Source organism: Triplophysa rosa, unplaced genomic scaffold (assembly GCF_024868665.1).
Source record: "Triplophysa rosa unplaced genomic scaffold, Trosa_1v2 scaffold172_ERROPOS920077+, whole genome shotgun sequence".
Taxonomy (NCBI): Eukaryota; Metazoa; Chordata; class Actinopteri; order Cypriniformes; family Nemacheilidae; genus Triplophysa; species Triplophysa rosa.
Window position 1 is genome coordinate 52,837 of NW_026634178.1, and position 18,542 is coordinate 71,378.

The 18,542-nt window shown below is 41.5% G+C and overlaps 1 protein-coding gene across 1 annotated transcript in view; it reads right to left on the minus strand.

Annotated features, from left to right (window-relative positions):
• LOC130549773 (tumor necrosis factor alpha-induced protein 2-like) overlaps window positions 1-18,542 on the minus strand; it is a 38,913-nt gene that overhangs the window by 14,067 nt on the left and 6,304 nt on the right. Inside the window, exons 2-4 of the mRNA XM_057327094.1 lie at window positions 14,310-14,462; window positions 12,064-12,694; window positions 6,325-6,439 (exon numbers count right to left, since the gene is read on the minus strand). Coding sequence (XP_057183077.1) covers window positions 6,325-6,439; window positions 12,064-12,694; window positions 14,310-14,462 — 899 coding nt within the window. The remainder of the gene's footprint in view (window positions 1-6,324; window positions 6,440-12,063; window positions 12,695-14,309; window positions 14,463-18,542) is intronic.

Consider the following 18,542-nt stretch of genomic DNA (forward strand, 5'->3'; position numbering starts at 1 on the left):
GGGGGGAGATGAACAGCTGTTTTTCGTAAATAAAGCCATTATTCATAATTAATGCAGTAATAAAAACAACACCGTTTTCCCTTTATCTGAGACAACCGTTCACGTGGTGTACCCTTCCTACAGTTAGCCTACTTTCAAGGGGAAAAAATGCGTTTTAGACCATTACCTATCGCGTGCGCAAACCGATTGCCTGTGGCTGTGCAATGCATTGCTGATTATAACGTTGTAAATAACATTAAGTTTCTTGGACTGACCGATCAAATCGCTTTATAAGACGTAAATCATTATGAGCCGCGGGAATGTAGAAGCGTTTTGGGCTTTTAAAAAGGGGGCGTCTCAGGAGGACGTGCGTTTAAAGCACACCGTTCTTAAAGTCTCTCCACTTATTTGAAATGTTAAGGCGGGCCAGGTAAAGATGATTGACGGGCCGCATTTGGCCCGCCAGTTGACTAGCCCTGCTGTACACGAATAAGTGCATGATTACATAATGTAACTCTAGACAAAGAATGTCAAAACAAACGGATGCTGCGTTAATTGCGTTAAATATTTTTTCAATTTTTTTTTATTTGAAAAAATTAATCGCATGCGTTAACGCGTTAACGTTGACAGCCCTAGTAATTTCGCATGTAGAAAACATGACGCCTTTGTTAGTTGTCTGTTCGCTTTTAGAAAACAATGTGTTTGGTGTTTTGTGGAAATATTATTCAGTTAGAAGAATGATTTAATTACCAATATAATCAATAAGTGTTTTCTTTCATTAAATCATTAAGCTGTGTGCTTTTAATGTGTTTGCTTGCTGTTTTGCTCAGTGGAAAGTGCTGTGATAAAAACAGAACAGTGACAAGCAGAGCGAAACCACAAAAAAAGAGGAACAAGCTTGCAGAAATAGAACAGCTCGTTTTGACAAAGTTTTAACTAACAACACACACACTCAAGGAGTCTCATAAGGAAGGGATGATATGAATTAATGCATATGTTTTAAGTATAATCAAGAGTTTTGATGTGTCTTATTGAATCATAGGATTAAGAAACAATGCTGCATAATTAAAAGCATTAGATGGTTGAGTTTTTTACTGAAAGTATTTTTACATGTTGTTTTGCGATATGAAACTGTCTCTAGATAACACTTCCTCAAATTAGCAACTGACCGCAGGTTGCAAACATGTGTTGCATAGATGTTTTGCAGATATGCATGGTGATTGGTTGCTAAGGAGCAATACTCCACAGAGAAAAAGGAGGAGTCAGAAGATGAGAACGACGTCACATACCAAATAAATATATGTGTTTTTGAATAATTTGGGTTGTTGGCTTGAGGTGGAGTCGTCTGGCAACCCAAAGCTTTGTTACCCCTTTTTACATCTGATAATAAACTTCTAATCGATTTTGAAGAACGTCTCTGTACAAATTTTTGAACATGCAGGACTGCCTCAAAAGTCCAACAGTTTAAAGACGGAAACAGCGTTTCTCAGTCGCTTTATGTGACCCTTTTTTTGTCGATGGAAGCACAGGTGTCGGTACACGATCCGGGATGCCTGCACGATCCGTCCGCGCATGCGCATAATGACGTAGTAGATAATTCTGTTTAGCGACGACACTGCACGATCTGTTCCACGCTTGAGCACCTTTGTACCGCGACTTTCAGTACTGTCCACCTCTGGTCTCATGTCACTTCTGTGTGCACACTATGCGTTGAAATACTCTGTAACGTTTCCCCAGACTTGTTTGTAGTTCTTTCTTCATGTAAGTGCAGATAGTCTAGGCGGAAATGCATATTATGTTCCTTATTGTGTTCTGTAAACACCATTGAAGGGATTATTCCTCATTTAGATTATATAGATAGATATATTAGCCTATATATAGACCCATACTAATACAAAATGAGTCGATTTAAAGTTAACTAATATTAGCAGCTTTTAATAAAAACCGTCTTTGACTATACTGACCTCAGATCGAAACACAGCAAGTTAAGTAGGCCTAATGCCATGCAGCAATGAATCGCAAAGGGGAGTATGGAGGAAACTGAAGGTTTGCAGTGACAGACTCTCAAGACTCAGACTTTATTCCACATGTAACCAAAATCGTGTATGTTCATGTAACAACTCCTTTATTATTTTGGATTGGCAACCACGTAAACACATCGTAATGCATAGCGTAAGCTACATTTTAAAACATCAAAATAGACCCGCCATGAACTGTTAAATGAAAAACACAATGTAGCCTACAAAAATATGCCGCCAGTTGTGCCGTCTGGCCGTCAAGTGTTTCATCGCATGCTTGATACCAATAGTGTAGGGAAACCGTGACGTTGTTTACGTGACGTTGTCATTATGCGCATGCGCAGAACGGATCGTGCAGGCATCCCGGATCGTGTACCGACAACAGGCTCTAAGCCCTGGCTGAGTTTTCTGTGAAAAGGGGGCGGAGACTAGCAACTCATTTGCACTTAAAGAGACACACACCAAAACAGCGCGTTTCTCCTCACATGCAAAACTGGGTAATTAGGGCATGGTATAATAAAAGATCTGTGGTGTATTTTGTGGTGAAACTTCACAGACACATTCTGTGGACCCCTAAGATTTATATTACATTTGTGTAAAAGTAGCAAGAAACCTCTCCTTTAATAAATGTTTTGTTATATTGTAAGAGAAAGCACCTAGATCATTAAGGTTAAGATCACTAGATCATTAAGATCATTCCTTAACAAAACCTAGGCAAGGCAAGTTTATTTATATACAGTGAGGGAAATAATTATTTGATCCCCTGCTGATTTTGTAAGTTTGCCTGCTTACAAAGAAATGAAGGGTCTGTCATTTTTATGGTAGGTTTATTTTAACTGCTAGAGACAAAATGTCAAAAAAATCAGGGGAAATTTTTTTATACATTGGTTATAAATTGATTTGAATTTCAGTCAGTGAAATAAGTATTTGATCCCCGAGCAAAACATAACTTTGTACTTGGCAAGCACAGAGGTAAGGCATTTCTGATAGTTGGTCACCAGGTTTGCACATTTGTCAGGATACATTTTAGTCCACTCCTCTGTCAATCTTTAAGGTTTCTTGACTGTCGCTCAACAAATTGGAGTTTTCACAGATTTTCTATAGGACTAGGGTCTAGAGACTGGCTAGGACTGTCACGAAACGGGGGGTGGTGAGACACAAGGACAGGGAACCCAGATGCAGACAGCAGGTAAGGGGTTAACAAGACGTTTAATAAATAATAAAGACAAAACCCAAAAACCCACGAGGGGATAACATAACAAAACAAGGGAATATAATTACATGACAAGACAGGACTAAGACTAACTACTTGCACAAGAAATACAGTTAACACTTGACATAATTTACAAAACGGCTACACTAGCCTAAACTTGACAAGACACGGGAACTTACACCACACGAATCAAAATGAACCAGCACAGGACAGAAAACACAAGGGCATTATAAAGGGATCAAATCAAGGTGGAACAGGTGAAGGGCATGAAACAATAAACAAGCAATAACGAGGAGACGAGAGGGCGGGAACAGAGACGAGATCAGAGAGGGTTTATGGAAGGCCATAAGGGCCAAAATTACCCCTCTCCACATGAAACATGGGGTTCTGTCATGATCCTGCCACTAGACCACGAGAAACATGACATGATGCGGCAGAATCATGACAGGGACATTTAGGCCCAGTTTCATAGACAAGGCTTAGCCTAAGTCAGGACTATGCCTTAGTTAATTTAGGCTATTTAAGTCGCTTTTATTAAAATGCCTTAGAAGCAGGCAAACTTACAAAATCAGCAGGGGATCAAATAATTATTTCCCTCACTGTAGCACATTTCATACACATGGGCAATTCAAAGTGCTTTACATACAATGATTGACAAAGAGAAATAAGACGTATCTTTAAAATGCAAATGATTTAATATCACAAAAACAACTTTAGATTTTAAGAAACAATAAAACAGCAATAAAATTGATTAAAAAATGTGAGTGTATATATAAAAAGAATAAGAACAAAAGAAAAAGAAATTAGAAATAGAAGTGCAGCTGATGTAAACCAGCACAGTGCTCAGGTTATGCACAGCTAAACAAGTGTGTTTTGTCTGGAATCTGGATTTAAAAGTAGCTACTGTTGGTGAACATCTGATGTCTTCTGTAAGCAGATTCCAGCTATGGGTGGCGTAATGGCTAAACGCTGACTCGCCTTGTTTTGAGTGAACCCTTGTTATCTCTAACTGACTTGATCCTAATGATCTGAGAAGTCTGTTTGGTTTATATTCAATAAGCATACCTGAAATGTATTTAGGTCCTAGACCATTGAGTGATTTATAGACAATTAATAATACATTGAAGTTGATTCTAAAAGTAACTGGTAACCAGGGTAAGGACCTGAGGATTGGAGTGATATGCTCAGATCTTTGGTTCTGGTCAGAATCCTGGCAGCAGCGTTCTGTATGAGCTGCAGCTGTCTGATGGTTTTTTGGGAAGACCTGTAAGGAGTCCATTACAGTAATCCACCCTGCTGGTGATGAAAGCATCAACTAGTTTCTCTAAATCTTGGTTTGAGACAAAACATCTGATTCTGGCTATGTTTCCGAGATGGTACGCTGATTTGCTTATTGCTTTGTATACGTGTTTTTCTGTGTTGTGGTGTGTTATAAGTTGCCCATGCATGTATTAGACACGTAAATTGCAAAAATTAAGGTGTCGGAACAAAAGATGCATTCTATCTAAAAGCGAATGCTCACCCAGACCTGCCTGAAATGCCTCGTGTAACCACACCCCCACAAATCTACGTCAGTTCGTGGTATGACTTGACCAAGACCGTAAGGTGGGCGTACTTGTAAATCTCATTGTATCGTCGCCGCCGCAGCCATGTCATGGAGACACTGTGTGTTTCATTGCGAAAAGAAAGCCTCTAAGACTTTGTTATGGACTAACGCGAGTTGAGGTTGTCGTGTGTTTGTAGCGCATGTTGTTTCTTTGTGTGATCTGCAAATGCAGACATGCGCGCAGCATGAAAAAAAGACAACATAAGTCCTAATAATCAGTAATTATGTTCCAACTAGAGGCAACAAATGTTGTGTTTATAATGGGGTTTATTGTTTTTGTTGAGTCACGACGAGACATGGCGCAACACTGGTTGATCACTAACAGCAAATCTTTATAACGTCGTATATAAAAGGTAAAACAGTTAGCTATAGTTAACTATTTAACATAATATATATTTTTAAAAACTTACCAATCCTTTACATCCTGCTCAAGTCACACTGGCAAAGTTGATGTATCGGCTTGATCATCTTCATTTTCTGGATCAGATTCGGGCTCGAATTGATAAGGAAAGTACCAATGACATTTTATCACCTGTCAGTACAATTGCTTGGGAACATGGTGTTCTGAATGTGGTAAGAGGCGTTACATTTCCGTCACAGGCTTGCAGTATTCGACCAATCACTACATTAACTGGCCAATCATAGCACACCTCGCTTTTCAGAGCGATGAGCTTCATAAAAAATCTGTGCGTTTCAGATCCTTGTTACCAAATACAATGACTTCAGTTTTGTCCTTATTTAACTGAAGGACGTTTTGACACATCCAGCTGTTAATTTCATCAATGCACTGGCAAAGAGAGTCAATAGGCCTGTAGTCATTGGGTGAGAGGGCTAGGTAGATCTGCATCTGCATAGCTGTGGTTAGCAATTTGGTACTTTCTAGTAACAATTCAAATGTGCAAATATTATTTTTCTCACTGCTGTCTTATATATCAAAGGCAAAATGTTTTATACATGTATTTGATTGTTTCAGATAAGACACATATCATATCGTATCATATCACAAAGTTTATTTGGGACAATCAGGCTAAAGTCTCAAAGTCTAGTTTTGAAAAAACATACTAATTTCACCTATTACTATGATTTCAGTGTTTGACATAGTCTTACTCATTGTTAAAGATATCAAGGTTATATATTTCGCAGAATGTTCTTTACATTTTGTAGAATGATTTTATGTAGAAAACAGTAAATCACCAAAAATGACTTTAGCTGGGTTTTTGCAAACTACAAAATTGTATGCTTTAAAAGATTTGTATGCCTCTAGCTTCTCTTTTGTATAGACGCTGGGATTTCCACAAGGTACAAAATAATGTCCGGCCACTGCAACTTTGGCCATTTAGGTGGACCCCTCAACCATTGGCCGGAAACCTCACCCCGTTGCTAAAGGTTAGTTTATTAATTGCACTTAGGAAAATTCTTATTTTTTTGTCTTGTGAATCTGGCCTTGTTTTATTGTACATATGTTTTTTTTAACCCTTTTTTTAAATACCAGTCATGTACTACATTACCTCTTTGTATGAAAAGTACTGTTCCTGTAATTTCTTAAGATCTTCTTTAGGCAACAGAGGTCCAAGCAATGAATGGTTGATGTGCTCCTCCAGTTCTTTGTGCTTCAACACATCACTAAAAACATATTTTAAAACATTTGGACCATGTCATCGAACGCATGCACGCCTGACCCCCATTTAACTTCCGGTTTGTGTTTGGCTAGTGTCTAATAATTCAACAATTTATATTTTATTTAACTTATGTTTATATTAATTTGTATTCTTATTTTATTGTATAATAATTGTATAAATAAACGATTTCTTGAATGTTCATTTTATTAAATAAACAATTTAAATAAAAAATATTGGAGAGACAAGTTTAGCCAAGTAACGGTTCTTCTCTGTTTCTTTTGATTGTTATCAGAAGTAATCTACAGGCACTCTATTGTTGGTGAATGTGTACCGGAAGTTCAGTCGGGGTCATTTGGCAGATGCTTTTATCCAAAGCAACTTACAAGTAGGAGAGCATATAAACATTTTGTCAACACGCTAAACAGTACCGTTAGTTTACAAGGTCATGCTACTAGGGGGATTAAAGCTGGAGGAAGCAAAGGAGAGAATGAACAACAAGATAAAAAAAAATTATAGACAGACAGACAGAGTTATTGGTTAGTCAAATAAATGCGGAACAGGTATGTTTTTAGTTGTTTTTTGAAAGTTGCGAAGGATGCTGCAGTTCGGGTGGAGGCTGGTAGTTCATACCTGAGGGGGAAATCTACGGAGAGCTCATCTGCCGTAGGGAGATAATTAGGGATGTAACGATTCACCTTGAGCCGGTTGAAAATCGATTATAATGTGTGACGATTCAAATCGGTGTGAACTGAATCGCAATACATTTTTTTAACAGCAGAGGCCGCCATGTTCACTGCAAACCTAAACGTGGACATGCTGATATTTCTTAAATGCAAAAAAATCCAAGAAAAGCACAGACAGTATTAGTTTGTTTATATTAAAGATACTTTTTCTATTATTAATTTGTTTTAAAATTGCAGTTTAGTTTTGTTATTTGAAATAAAAAAATTATTATACAAAGAAACGTGAAGCATTTAAGAAATAATGCAAGGGAAGTTGTTCATTTCTAATTTGTTTCAACTCATTTTGTAAAAATAAATTGTGAGTAAATCGTGAATAAATCGCATCGTGAGATCAGAATCGTGAATCGCATCGCATCGTGAGCTGAGTGAATCGTTACATCCCTAGAGATAATACGTGAAAAACCTACACGGTCTCACCAGTGGGGAGATCTCATGGGAGTAGTAGTGACGTCAGACGGGACTACCCAAGGAGGGGGAGTCACTACGTGTGGAGCACTAGCTCAGGTATAGGGGTTCACCTCATGAGGGAAACTCACATATACTGGGCTTGGCTCCGCCCGGCTCGTAAACTCGAAAGTGCTTAGTGATGGATGGAATGCTTATACTTCACCCAGTGGAGGAAGTAGGGAAGCTGGAATAGCGCACTGACTCACCTGATGAAGGTGAGAAGGCACTTCACAGGCGTATGCCCAGCCGGCCGACGGTCTTAGCTGTTGTGCAAGATGCTGTAGAATCTCAGGAATGTATTGGGTGTAGCAGATGTCTGCCAGAGAGGCGCCCTGAGCCAGTGCCCATGAGGAGGCTACACCCCGGGTGGAGTGAGCTCTCACGGCCAGTGGGCACGGGAGATCTTGGGATCAGTATGCCAAAGTGATGGTGTTCACGATCCAGTGCGCCAATCTCTGTTTGGAGACAGCTCTCCCCTTCTGCTGTCCTCCAAAACAGACAAAGAGCTGCTCAGAGCTTCTGAAGCTCTGCATGCGGTCCAAGTAGAGGCGCAGGGCGCATACTGGACACAACACGGTAGGGGTTGGGTCTTCCTCTGCAAGTTCACCACCTGGTCCCTGAAAGGAGTGGTGGGAAATTTGGGCATGTAGCCAGGCCGGGGTCTTAGCACCACGTGGGAGTCTCCCGGCCCGAACTCTAGGCACTCGTTGGACACAGAGAGTGCATGCAGATCCCCTACCCTCTTGATGGAAGTGAGCGCCACTAGGAGAACCGTCTTCATCGTGAGATGAGGAAGAGCGGCTTCTCCTAGGGACTCAAACGGGCCCTTCCCAGTCCCACAAGGACCACATTAAGGTCCCAAGAGGGTACGGAGCGTGGTCGGAGAGGATTCACCTTCCTCGCGCCCCTCAGGAACCTGATGACCAGGTAGTGCTGTCCGAGAGACTTACCTGCCACAAGTGTGTGATGTGCAGCGATGGCGGCAACATACACCTTGAGCGTGGAGGGAGAGAGGTTGCTCTCTAACCTTTCCCTGAAGGAAGGACTGCACGACACCAATCGCACAATTCTGTCGATCGCACAATTCTGTGGGTCTTCCCTGCGGGAAGAACACTGAGACGAGAAGAGGCGCCACTGTAGGCGTACAGTCGGCTAGTGGCCGGGGCTCTCGGCTGCGGGAGGCAGGTCACTCAGGATCTCCTCGTCCGGTCCAGGAGCCAGACATGGAGGTTCCAGAGGTCTGGTCTCGGGTGCCAGACCGTGCCCTTCCCCTGAGAAAGGTCTTTCATCAGGGGAATCGGCCAGGGGGGAGTTGTCGTCAGAAGCATCAGCTCTGAGAACCAAGTCTGGTTGGGCCAATAGGGCGCAACTAACAGAACTTGATGCTCCTCTTCCTGACCTTGCACAGGACCTGTGCAAGGAGGCTCACTGGGGGGAAGGCATACTTCCGCTTATCCCGACCAGCTGTGCTCAAAGGCATCCATGCCGAGGGGGGCCTAGGTCAGGGAGTACCAAAGCGGACAATGGGAGGTGTCCAGGGAGATAAACAGGTCCACCTGTGCCTGCCCAAACTGCTCCCAATGAGCTGGATGGTGTGGGGATGTAGTCGCCACTCTCCGTGGAACATGACCTGGCGAGAGAGCACATCGACTGTCTGGTTGAGGTTGCCCAGGATATGAGTGGCCTGTAGGGATTCCACAAGTTGCTGACTCCAGAGGAGGAGGCGTCGGCCGAGTTGCAACATCTGCCGTGAGCACGTACCACCCTGCGGTTGATGTACGCCATGGCAGCCATGCTGTCTGAGTGGAGAAGCACGTGCTTGCCCTGAATGAGAGGAAGGAACCTCCTCAGGGCAAGCCAAGCAGCCAGCAACTCCAGGCAATTCATATGCCACTGCAGGCGGGGGCCCGTCCAACTGCATGCTTGTTGCACACAGCACCCCAGCCGAGCAGGGAGGCATCTGTCATCATCAGGACATGCCTCGAGACCTGCCCGATCGGGACTCCAGCCCGAAGAAAAGACACATCTGTCCAAGGGGCTTGGGTGCGACGGCAGCGAGATGTGATGGGAATACTCCTCATGCCGGTGTGCCACACTCTCCAGGGAACTCAACTCTGAAGCCAATGCTGAAGCGGTCTCATATGCATCAACCAGAGCGGCACGACTGCCATCGAGGACGCCATATGCCCTAGGAGCCTCTGAAAAAGTTTCACGGGAAGACAGGGCCAGACCGAAGGGCAGGACCTTGTACTGGTATGCTCGACCCTTGAAGGCAAACCGAAGAAACGGTCTGCCGCGGGAGAATGGAGACATGAAGTACGCTTCCTTCAGGTCGATAGCCACGAACGCTTCTGCGTCAACATTCTGAACGAGAGCCTGAGTGCGCAGGTCCAGGATGGGGCGCAGCCCCCACCTTTCTTGGGGACGATGAAGACATCTCAGCCAGAGGGACGCTCAACCTGGGGTACATCGACGTAGCCCTTAGCTGCTCCAGTGTCGAGGGAAGTCAGAGCGACAGAGCTCATTTGCCGCGAACGCGCCAAAAAGGGGGCGTTCCTGGTCTTCGCGAGCTCTTCATGCACTTCCGGGAAACAAGGTATCGGGGCGGAATGTGGTTGCCACCGTCTCCTGATACCAACAGTCCAGCTGTGAGCGCTGCGGGGAAGGCAGTGCGGTGCACTGCAACCTGAGGCTCAGGTTAGGTGAGCGTAATGGAGCCTGGACGGTCAATGGCATTGGTGCTACGGGTTAACATCCATGGGAACCCCCATATCACCATCACCGCTTGCCATGGCAGACAGCTTGGCAGCCGCCACGGAACGGGAAGCAGACAATGTTATGGCTGTGTCCAAAAAGAACACAGCCAACTGTGAGCTCTATACCTTGATAGACATGTCTCGCAGTGCGGACATGCCGTATCCACAAACGTTACTTCAGCATGCTGGTGACCCAGACATGTGATGCAGGTATCGTGCCTGTCAGGCTCGAGGACGAGGTGGTCACATCCAAGATTACAGCGGCAAGACATGCCTGGCGAGAAGTGCACGCTGTAAGGAATTTCAGCTCTTTTAGAAATTTGCTCTAATAGACACCTTCGGCTCGCTACTGAAACGCCCAGGGGAAGTCGCACACACCAGGACGAATCTGCGGTTCTGCGTCGTAGAATCCAGTAGTACTCAGAGATAATTCGCTCAGCATTAGCTTCGTAGGTTCCGAAGAACAAAAGGTGAATGATTGGGCACGCCATCTTCCTTTTATACCCGTATGTACGGGGCGGAGACTGGCATGCCATGCCATTCGCCAAGTTCATTGGCCTTTTAAAAGTACAATCATAGATGATAGGTTCTCAAGTTCAAACCCCATTCTGTCGGTTCGACACAACGTCGAGAGACCGTCAGAAATGGAACCAAATGAGTAAAGGTTTTTGCAAGAGATTTGGTGCCTCGCTGTGATGGAACAACCAGGCGTGGATGTAGACCTGGAGCACTGACTTAAGGTAAATGGGCAATTTGCCGTTATCATTCTGAAGGCCAGTATCAGAGATTTAAACTTGATTCGGGTGGCAACTGGCAGCCAGTGAAGTGAAGTCAGGAGGGTGTTACATGGGTTCTATTAGGCTGATTGAAAACTAGACGTGCAGCTGCATTCTGGATCATTTGCAAGGGCTTGACTGCATTGGTTGGAAGGCCGGCCAGTAGAAAATGGCAGTAGTCCAGTCTTGATATGACCAGAGCTTGGACTAGCAGCTGAGAGGCATGCTCTGACAGAAACGGCCTGATTTTCCTGATGTTTATGTTGTTAAGATGAAACCATCTATAACCAGAAGTAATTTTATTACTCAGACATCTTACAGTCCCTGTGAACAGGAAGTTGCATTTTTACTTCCGTATTTTGATGCATTTCCGATTGAAATGGTGGGCGTGGCTTTCGTCTTTCTCTGCGATTTGATTGGATGTATAAAAACAGCCGTTGGATTTTGAAATGGAACTGGCAGCAGACTGACAGTTAAAGGGGAGGAGTTAACAGATGCTCGGCCCAAGCCATCTAACATACGTCATCTAAAATGGATAGTCATTACAGGACGGAAGTGCATTTTCAGATTTTAACTAAAGATTATGAGGGCACACGATTTTTAAAAATAGAATGACCCACATTGATAAACTATTTACAATAAACACTGCATTATTTCGTGAAAAAATAGGCATTGTAATTTTTTATTTCACTTGGACTCTAATGTTTAGTATGCTGCTAGATGTACACTAGACGTAAAATCTGAAACAAATGAGAACTGTAGACAACTAATGTGGATCACTTGATCTTGAATTTAAAGTTACAATTAAAATTCTGTTGGGACAAATGGAAGCCATTCCAAGTTTTCCCTTCCACTGAAAAGAAACGGGTGATACAAAAGCAATATCACTTGTAAATCGCTACTTACCTTGGGTAGAACTTGGCAACCCAACTCAATAAGTAGTGGCAATCCTCAAAATCAATATCAGCTCTTGCCAGCTCTTGGAGTCTGGTGGAGAACGCCTGATGGTAAAGCAGGGCATACGTTCTGCAAATGTCAAAGTCTGGTGGATAACATTCTCTCAACCTTCTGACCACCCTGAGCAGATCTTTTTGCACTTTCTTGCCCATTCGGCACACCTCTCTCTTTAAGGTAGTAGACAGGTTGTCCGCTGCATTCTCCTTTTCATCTCCGTTCTTCATTCGTTCCTCCACAACAGTCTGGAGTAGTGAGTCATGGATCTCTCTGCACCTCGTTGGTCTCCAAGGTGGACGTTCATCGGCTGCTAGTTTTTCCCAGCGTCTGTCTTGTGCCTCCTCCTGAAGTATGGAAGTCAATACACTCTTGAGTTTCTCCTGGTTGTCCTCATTTAAGGACTCACGGATGATCATCCTCAGATGCAAAATTAAGAGTTCATACTCTGTCTGCAACTTGTCTTCGTCTTCCTCCACTCTTTCAGCTTCATTTGAATTTCCGAAGAGACGTTCCTCTGCTGCCACCAATTGCTGCTGTGCTACAGCCAGGCGGTTCTGTTCCAGGTTCTCACTGAAGTCAAGGTCTAGATCAGTATGTGAGAGGAAAATTCATTTAATTCACTTATTTATTTCACTTATTTTGTTAAAGGGATAGTTTACCCCAAAATAAAATTCTGTCATCATTTATTTACCCTTGTGTCATTCAAAACCTGCATGACTGAATTCTTGTGTGGAGCAGAAATGAAAAATGTCTTAGCGGTTTTGTGTCCAAACAATATAAGTCAATGGGGGTCAATGTTGTTTGGTTTAAAATACCTTTGTTTGTTCTGCAGAAGAACGTCATGCAGGTTTAGAATGATATGAGGGTGAGTATTACATTTTTGGGTGAACTATCCCCATCATTTTTATGTGTGCAGTATGGTAGGCTATACGTGATCACACACAAACAGTATCTTATTTATCTTTAAAAAAATGTACGTCATTATAAAGTTGCAATTGTTAAAATGTCTTAATTTTCAGTACATGTGTAAGGAAGTCCACTGGAAGCGAGTGTAGATGAGAACCAAAGTGCAGTTTATTGAAAAAGATGGCAAAACATAAACCAAAACATGGCTTGACGTAACTAAACTTGACTTGACTTGACCAAACGTGAATATAAAACTCACCAACAAAGGTAACAGCAAACACAATACTATACAAGAAACAATGGTAACATGAGGGCTTAATATACACAAGACTAAACAAGGGAACAAGGGGTGGAGCTAATCAGTGACTATGGCACCTAACAACCTGGGGCCTGTACCATGAAGCCGGTTTAGGTGGCTAGCCAGGTAAGTTTAGAATTAAGTTTGCGCCAACCCTGGGTTTTAGGTACTATGAAAGTAACTCAGCTTTAATAGGTGTTCATCGCCATGGTAACTTACGCTGCACGGCTAACCTGCTCCGGAGCAGGTTATGATCTAGATTAGAGATCTCACACGGAAAGTGAAAAAATCAGTGGCGAGCAAATTTACATATAAGTGACAAAACTAACTCACAGTGCATGTTACAATGGCTAGCTATTTTTAATAAAAATGTTTAATAAAACAAAAATACTAATATAAAAAGATGTAAATGTATATTACAAATATAAAATCAAATGGTTACTATATAGGTAAAATCTGATTTTAGAGAAAACATTTGCTGGCGTGAATCAGCTTCTCTAATGTATTTTGTTCACATTTCTTCTGTAACCTATGGAGGTAGACACTTCAGTTTCTGGGGAAGGTTGTGAAATGTCCTACAATAACAGAGACACCAGTAACGTAAATTATAATCCTCACATTCACACGTGTGCCATATTGAATAGAAGCCTACAGTACATTGCCCTCTTTAACTCTGTCAGAGAGCACAGATAGTTTCTCTTCATCATGTGCTTCATCCTCATTCATAAAGGTAAACTAAATGATAACTAATATAATGCAGGGTATTTTCATCCACTGTGAAAAACTAAACGCGAACTTACCTGGGTAAAAACCGAAACCGGCTTTGTGATACAGGCCACTGGACAGGGCAAAACAGGGGAACATATGACTAACCAACCAATGAGAACAAGATATTCACACATGGCAGGATAACATGTGGGCAATGGAACTGCATTAAAAAAACAAACGAAACCCAAAACAGACATTACAACATGACAAAATTATCCTATTTTACCTGATAGCATTTCAGGGGTGCATTTTGAACTCTTCTTCTGTATCATGAAGTCCAGAAAATTTAATTTATCTGATATTTTCATTCCATGATTGTTTTTCACACGTCCCATCTTAGAATCACCAGCGGAATCTTCAGTAGTGTCAAGGGCCACTTCTAAAAGAGAATTATAGAAAATACAACCGACAAGGAATGACACTTTATAAGATATAATACATACTTTCTAAAAACAACTTTAACAGACATCAGCTTGTCACAGTGCCTCCACCTCCCCACACGTCATCACCCCGCCCCCCTGTTATGTTACACGCACATGACACGTTGACATGATATGGAAAGCCAGGAGGGTGAAAAACGCGCAAATTTTAACATGTCAACATCGCGTCGAGAACGTGTTGTTTCCGCGTAGAGTACGTGTTGTTTGCGCGTAGAGTACGTGTAGTTTACGTGTGGAAAATCGACGCGTATTTGACGCGTAAACAACACGTATTCTACGTGCAAACAACGCGTTCTCGACGCGTGATGTCAGACGTCAATTTTGCGTGTTTTTGAGCCATCCGGCCACTTGACCAGTTTGAACGTGTAAGCGTGAAGAGTTCCTATTGGCTGTTGAGCGGTAGGGTTAAACCATTACTGTAGGCCTAGGGGTTTGCCTTCCATTTCTAGACTCTTTGCCATCACAATGCATGTAACATGCGAAGGATCCACTTATCTCTTTGTGCTTGACGGCCAGTGAAAGTCCTCACCACAACAAGCTATTAGATATAGACTTTAATAATCTTATTTGTCTTCTAATTTTCTCACAATTGAGATTGATTGTTTTAGCAGAGACATTAAGTAAGTTCCAGTTTGAATGGTTTAGGGGTAAAGGCAACGTACGACTCATCAGCCCGATTGCGGTTCAAATCTACCTTTTGCCAAACGTGCCATCTCCTTTTCCCATCCCTCATAAGAAAGAAAAGGCATATTTGTTTTAGCGCAAATTAAGGAAATGTTCCTAAAGTCGAAATAAAGTGCCTCACGGCTAATAAATAATGAAGCTTTTATCTGATAAAGTTACTGGTAGGTGTAGTAGAGAGCTAGGCTTTAACTGTCCCAAAGGCAGCATTCGTTTGTAACAAAGAGGCTGCTAACGTTACAGGTGGAAGCTAAATACTGTGGGAAGGATTTAAGCGAACTGCACACTTGCTTTGAGTTCAATGATCTTGTTTGTTTTCTATTTGCTCTTTCTTGTGATTGATTGTTTTATCTATAGCTTGGCGATCTTATACAAGCTTAGCCTGAGGCTTTTCTCTAGCTCATCTTTTGCAAGACTTGCAAGAATACCATGACAGTTGTACTCAGTAAACGTGATTTAATTTATAATACCTATATATGTGTGTACATAGTACGTAGATACGTATGTGTCTGTATTTCATTGCTTTGTTTTTTCCTCTTTTTGTGTTGTACAGCTGCTTTGATACAACTAAAATAATGAAGTCTATTCAAACAGAGTACAAGTACCTGCAACATTGACAAACTAAATAAGTAAAAGGCTCTTGCATCTCATTAGCTCCAGTGGTGTATGGTTGGAGACGTCACATTGCTACGCAGCTTTTGTAGCAGATCGATAGGGGTTCGAATCCCACTTTTGCCGAACGTGTTCTCCGTTTCCCATCACTCATCAGGTTGGAAAGGCATTTGTTTCAGCACAAGGACATGTTCAAAAGGTGTAAAACGCTTCATGTGTTTTTATGCAAGAGAGGAGAGATCGATCTGCATTTTTATAAAGTAAACAGCTGATTTTACATTATAACACAGGTTTATGTTTTAGAGGGAAATCCCTAACAACATATAAAATGTATAACTTTATGATATTTTACAGTTTTATTTTATTTTATTTAAGAAGTTGCAACGCTTTGATCACTTTGATTTCCCCTGAACAGCGGGAAGAATGCAGTCATCTTCGTCCATATAGGACATCATTAGATAAAATAATCTAAATGATTTTATTTGCATACACTCACAATACCAGCAAAAGTTAGTGCTTTTGTGAAACAAGAAAAATGATGCCCGTTCTGCCGTCTCCATGACCAACCCGATACAATTTTCTGTTTATATTTGGCCTTGCCTACTATTTAGGCAATCCAAAGTGTCGGCACATATTTCTATAGAACACTTGAAATGTCTACTTTCAAATAAAACAATTCAGATCCAAAATTGTATGTAAATATTTAAGATGGCTATATGAGCAAAAAAGTTCAGAATTTACCTTATTGTAATTACCATGCTTGTTGGACACAGCATGGTGTTGCGTATGTTATTTGTATCGGTTAGATTTTAGATGAAGAAATATTGTTGCAGTTAGAAAGAATAGGTTTAAGTTTTATCAGACTTGATGAAAATAAAGTAATGTTTTATAATAAAATGTTATTGAAATATAAGATAAATAAATACAAATTTATACAGAAATCAGTTTTTCTTTTTAAAAATAAGTTAAATAAATATTCAAAACTAATTGTCGCCTGAACACACAGAACACCTTGCGATAATTTTTACAAAAAGTACTCCTTCCATAAGATAAGCACATTTATCAATAATAGTCACAACATTTCAGGTGTGGTTTTTAAAGTTTTAGAATGAAAAATGTTTTCATTAGTTTTCTTGAATATTAATCTGAGCGAAAATAAACTCTACTCTTCTCTAACGAAATTCAGAATTACAACATTTCTGATGTGTTAATATGAAAATATAATCCCCACATATTAACCGCACAAAAAAAGAAGAAAAAAGCACATTGAGCGAGGGTTAAACGGTGCACATCCAACACAGGGTTTTACATGGCTATATGTATATTTTCTTGTCTCTGCCAAAATACAAATAGTCGAATTAATTTGTAGGCCTACGTCAAAATCAAAAAGTGTCATGTTCCTGGTCTGATCCCCGGGCTTTGTTGTCTTTTTGTCAGTGTGCGTATGTTGTTGTGTCCAGTGCATGGCTTTTTGTTTTGACAGCTCGCCATGTGCTTCATTTGTTGGTTATATTTGCTTCAGGTTTGTGCATTTTAATTCACAAATCCTACAAAATTTGTCATCTCCCAAAAACCGTGTCCTTTTTGTCATATCCATAACACATTTTATGTCATTATAACAGTGATTATGACATTATCTGTGGGGAAAAATATACTTTTGAGCCTAAATGTTCTTGTACTCCATTTGAAGCATTGGCTAGAGGGCAAAAGTTCAAAAGGATTGTGACCTAGCTCTGTGATGGCTTTTCCTGCCATTTTCAAGGACTTCAAGGATGGGCAGGGGAGCAGCTGAGACAAACCAGACCATTACTGAAGTGCATAGAACAACCCCTTGCAAGTCTCTAACTTTAGGTCCTGTGAGATGGTGGGGCTTTCCTGATTTCACCAAGTGAGAGATGTTGACCCTGGGACAACATTTCAATCAACCTGTCGTGATTCTGCCCCATCGTGTCATGTCTTTCTTGATCTTGTAGCAGAATCACGGCAGGATCCCTTGTTTTATGTGAGAAAGCCATGAGTTGTTTATGTTTTGACATCTCATGTGCTTTCTCGTTTCTTGTCATTGGCCCCACCCCTCTCGTCTCATGTATTGCTTCCCTGCCGTGTCTAATGTTTCCCACCTGCCCTGTGTCATTATCCCTCGTTTGTCTTGCCTTTAAAATGCCCTCATGTTTCTTTGTCCTGTGCTTGTGGATTGTGTATGTATATGGTTCCTTGTCTGTGTACTTACCTCTGTGCCTAGTGCTGTGTGTTCCTGTTCCTTGTTGTTGCGTGAGTTTAGTTATTGTCAGTTTATTGTAGTTTTGTCCAGTGTGGTGTTTAGTCCTTGTATTTTAGTTTAGTCAGTTTATGCGCCCGTTTAGTTATCTTCCATTTATTATCGTGTTTTGTTCCCCACTGTGGGTTTTTGTTTTGCGTGTCTTTTTGTAATAAAGTCTTTTGTTTAACCCCTTAATCCCCGCTGCCTGCTATTGGGTTCTTCCGCCTCGAGTTCACGACACAACCAATCAGATTTGAGGGATTAGTTACACTTCATGTTAAGATTAAGCTAACCAAGGCTTTGTGCCTCTGCACCCTTATTATTCATCTATCATTTCCCTCTGGTTTAAGGGATATGGTTATGGTTATAGAGTTTGGAGTGGGTGTAGACTTTTTTTACAAAAATGTTGTCAACAATGTTGCCATAACAACATCTCTTACTTGGCAAAATCTGTTCAAGCAAGATG